Source organism: Charadrius vociferus, unplaced genomic scaffold, assembly GCF_000708025.1.
Source record: "Charadrius vociferus isolate BGI_N301 unplaced genomic scaffold, ASM70802v2 scaffold108, whole genome shotgun sequence".
Classification (NCBI taxonomy): Eukaryota; Metazoa; Chordata; class Aves; order Charadriiformes; family Charadriidae; genus Charadrius; species Charadrius vociferus.
Genome location: NW_009649770.1, coordinates 591,093 through 595,336, shown reverse-complemented (window position 1 = coordinate 595,336; position 4,244 = coordinate 591,093). Strand labels below are relative to the sequence as shown.

The 4,244-nt window shown below is 54.0% G+C and overlaps 1 protein-coding gene across 1 annotated transcript in view; it reads right to left on the bottom strand.

Annotated features, from left to right (window-relative positions):
• Positions 1-4,244, bottom strand: part of LOC104291624 (rho GTPase-activating protein 7-like) — a 68,597-nt gene that overhangs the window by 1,323 nt on the left and 63,030 nt on the right. Inside the window, 2 exon segments of the mRNA XM_009890881.1 lie at positions 1,346-1,500; positions 3,491-3,710. Coding sequence (XP_009889183.1) covers positions 1,346-1,500; positions 3,491-3,710 — 375 coding nt within the window.

Genomic DNA, 4,244 nt, shown 5'->3' with positions numbered 1-4,244 from the left:
CGTCGCCGGTCCCCCACGGAGAGGGGCAGCCCCACAGCTCACAGGCATGGCATCGGCGGTGCTTGTTGTGAAGCGCCCTGGTCGTAGCAGGAGCACGCGGAGGTCTGCAGGTCCAAGGGCAGCTCAGAGTCCCTGCACTGCTATTTTGGGGGGTGGGGGGCCACGCAGCCAGGGACGGGGCCAGCTCCCGTGTCACCAGGGCTGACTGAAGGGTGTGGGGCAGGCAGCAGGTGTCAGGGCACCCCGAGGGGCCTTGAGGATGGGCAGAGGGGTTCAGGCCACTGCTGAGGACACATGGTTGTGAGGACACATGGTTGGGCTGGGGGTGGAGGTCATCACTTAGGAGCCGTGGCCAGGATGGGGACTGACGGAGAGATCGGAGCCCAGGCTGGGCTGGGGGCAAGGGGGGGGTGTCACTCAGAAGCAAGGGCCGGTTGGGAGGGTGGGTCAGTCCTGGGGGGCCCTGGGGCAGGGCCATGGGTCTGTTCAGAGGAGCCATGGGACAGCTGCCCCTGCCCAGCCATGGTGCTGGAGCAGAGCGTGAGAAGGCTCGAGCTGACCGCCAGGGTGAACCAAGGGCCGGTGGCTCACAAGGAGAAAGGGGCCGGGAGTCTAGTGGGATAATAGGGCTGGCAGGGCAGCCACCTGGTCCCCCAGTACCTGAGCCAGGCCACAGATGGCAGCCAGGGTCAGCCAAGAGTCCATATCATCAGCCACATCCATGGTGATGCAGTCCGAGGTTGAGCCGGGAAGGTGAGTCAGCAAGGGAGGTCAGGATCAGGTCCAGTGACAGCAACCAGGGTCAGCCACAGTCTAGGGATCACCAGGTGAGTCCATAATGACGAGGAAAGGCCAAGGTCAAGCTGGGAAGTCGGTCTGTGGGTCAAGGTCCGGGTCCAGATCAGTGGGGTCCATGGGCAGGCACAGGCATGGCTGTTGTTCCCGCCACAGCCCCAGCAGCAAAACCTCAACTTCAACCCTCTCCCACAAGAAGAGGTGGTCCTGGATGGCCAAGGAGGCCCTGCAAGAGCACATGGCAGCCTCTGCCCCACGGGTACTCTCTAAGTTGGCCCCAAGCCCAGGGAGTCACACCCCCATAGCAGTTGGGGGTTGGAGGGAGAAGTGGAGGAATGCTGTCACAGCCCTTACAAATCCTTGCGGTAAAATCCGCAGTGACATTAATGTTCTCTGCACTGGAGTCAGCAGGACTCGCAGCTGTCACAGGCTGAGAGGAACAGCCGGGCTGGCGGGGACCTCTGCAGGGCTCTGGCCCGAACTGCTGCACAAAGCAGAGCACCGCCAGTGGGATGCTCGGGGCCCTGGCCAGTGTAAGAGCACCCCTCACCCTGCGCCATGCTTCTGCATCGCTGCAGCACGTGACATACCTGGAAGAGCCTGTTGCACTCCATTATCATGTGGGCCAGGCCCTGCGTTGCTGCCAGGTTCTCGCTCAGCTCCCTCTGGTCCGGCTTCCCCAGGCTGCACTTCCTCTGACTGGCTCTGCGGAAAGGGGCAGGCACACGGCAACGTGCTGTGAACCACGAGTACACCGTGCCCGCTCAGCTGGCCCGCTGCAGGGCTGGAAACCAGTGGCTTCAGCAAAAACACACCGCATTGAAGGACCCTTCCATACTGTGTAAGGGCTCGCATTATGTTCCTGCAGCAAGGGCCATAGACAGCGTTCCCTCCCAGCACACCCTGAAAGGGCGCAGGGCAGTACTGGCCAGCAGTAACGTATGCCCAAGAAAGGCAAGGCAAGGCTCTTTATTTCCCAAGCTCATCATTCGGCCAAAGACAGCAATGACCCCAAACTGATTTGTGTGTAGCCTTCAAATATCAAGCTCCTTTGATGCCCTGCAAAGCCCATGCAGAACTTTTTAAATCCTTTGGCCCAAACCACGCCAAACGCGTTTCAAAAACAGTCCCCTCTTTTAATTCATAATCATTATATGACATCATTAATCCCGGCTTCTGATACTTTTATCTATGTGCATTCCTGACAAATGGCTTTGAAATTTGGTGGGCTTGAAAATTCAGTGGAAGATAAGAGTCCTCAGCTCTGCTCCTCAGAGTCAGACCTGTCAGCTCCTACCCTTTGAAGTCGGAACTCTGCACTACGGCATTAATGCCCGGTTACAAAAAAGCTAAAGCTTCAAAGCATCCCGGCTTCTAAACAGTGACAACAAAGAGAAAACTCAGCTTCTATTTTTGCTCCTAGTATTTCAGCATAATGTTTCTGTAAACCAAAGAGGCACAGCTCTCAGAGTATGACTCCCAGGAGCTCAAACGCGACTGCAATGCAGGAAGGACCTGCTGCCACTACAGCTCCACCGCATCCCCTGCTGCCCTTGTGACGACCACGCGGCTCCCCGGCTGCATGCTGGCTCAGCCCAGGGAGAGCTGGGCAGCCCTGGGCTCTAGTTACACTCAGGCATTTTCGGATGTGTTGTGCCATTGGAAAGAAAAGCTTTTAGTGTTTTCTTTCCCCTCTCTGTGCTACTATTACATCTGCGTTATTATCCTGAGGGATGCCAACGGCACATCTGACACCTTCTGCTTTGGAATTAGCCCTCATCTTGTGAGGCGATGAACTCGCTACTCTGATGGGTGCACAATGTCTCCGTCACAGTCAGCTGTCCTTTCCTACCCTGATACGTGTCCGTCTATGCGCAGGAGCACGGAGTAAAGCAAACAGCCCTGCCTCAGGAGACCAGATAAGGCATGAATGCTCTCAGAGATTATTTGTCTGCTTTGGCCCAAGGGCACCTTCCTCCCTGCACGTACAAACAGGGGATGTTATGCAACCCAGATACTTCTACTTATTAAGATAAATTTACAGAATCCCTGTGGCTCGGTTTGGCAGGAACGATCCCCTTATCACCCAGCAGAACTAGTGCCAGCGACTGCTGCAATCTGCCAGATATCTGCAGGGCCTTAAAGCTGCACCTGGGCTCAGGTTGCCAGTGCAGGAGCTACATTTTCAACAGCCAGCACCACCTTAATGCAAACAGTGGGCCGCATGTGGGGTTCTTCGGCAGCTGGACCTGTGGGCAACCACAAAGAGTAGAGCGAGGGAGGCAGGCTAGCGCACACGCGGACTAGTCAGGAGCATGGCAACAGGGCCTGACCACTGCTCTCTACACTGGACAATGAGCTGCTGGATCTCGCCATGCACAGTTGGCATAGAATTATAGAATTGGTTTGGTTGGAAGAGACCTTTAAGATCATCAAGTCCAACCGTTAACCTAGCACTGCCAAGTTCCCCCTAAACCATGTCCCTCAGCACAACATCTACATGTCTTTTAAATACCTCCTGGGATGGTGACTCAATCGCTTCCCTGGACCTGAACAATCATATTTGAGACAAACCCCAGGACACATACGCTATTTCCCCCTTAAAAGCAGACACTGATCTGGGCCAGCTACAGAAAGCACTGTTCCAGCTAAGAACACCGCAGACAGCAGCAATGCCAGCATTACCAGCTAATACCTAGTGGAGGAGGAGGAACTATCCCGTCTCATGGTGTTGAGGTGAAACAAAGAAGGCGCAAGGCAGACAGCAATGTTGGTCGGGGTCATCTGGTTTTCCTCAACAAAAGCAACCACATCTCGCAGAAAGAACAGGAGGATTTTCAAAGCTTCTCGGTTTTCCTTTGGGAGAAGGAGAATAGCAGCCTGGACAGCCTGAAACTGCTGATCCTTCGGCACATCTGAAAACAGAAAGAATGATGAAAATCACACGTGACATGCAGAGGAAGCATCCATCAATGGAGTCCCAACCGGGCATTGAAACTCTAGGTTCATCCATTTTCCTGTCACTCTAGCTCACAACAGACAAAGAAAAGGCCATTATCACAGTCACATCACACAAGGACAGTTTTCTCCTATTGCCTGTCAAGATGTACATTCACACCCAGTGATGTTGGTGCTTCACGTAATTTATCTTGACGACCATGCTAATGAACTTATCCTGAACACGCTCTGGTTACAATCCAAATAAGGGCTTCTCTCCCTGTAAAATATTACTCTGGGATGATACTTTGGAGCAGACTCTACTGTCTTTCCCTTTCAGCTTCAGGCATGAAGAGAACAGATGGTCTCAGTTAACTCAATTGAGAGCACAACGTTTTTGCCAGAGTTTAATTCACAGTGAAAGCCAGTGAGACTGTGTGCCCAAACAGCTCCTGCTGGAGAGTAGGTACAGTTCATCCTGCCATGTGTCTCCCTATCATGAGGGTTTCTCC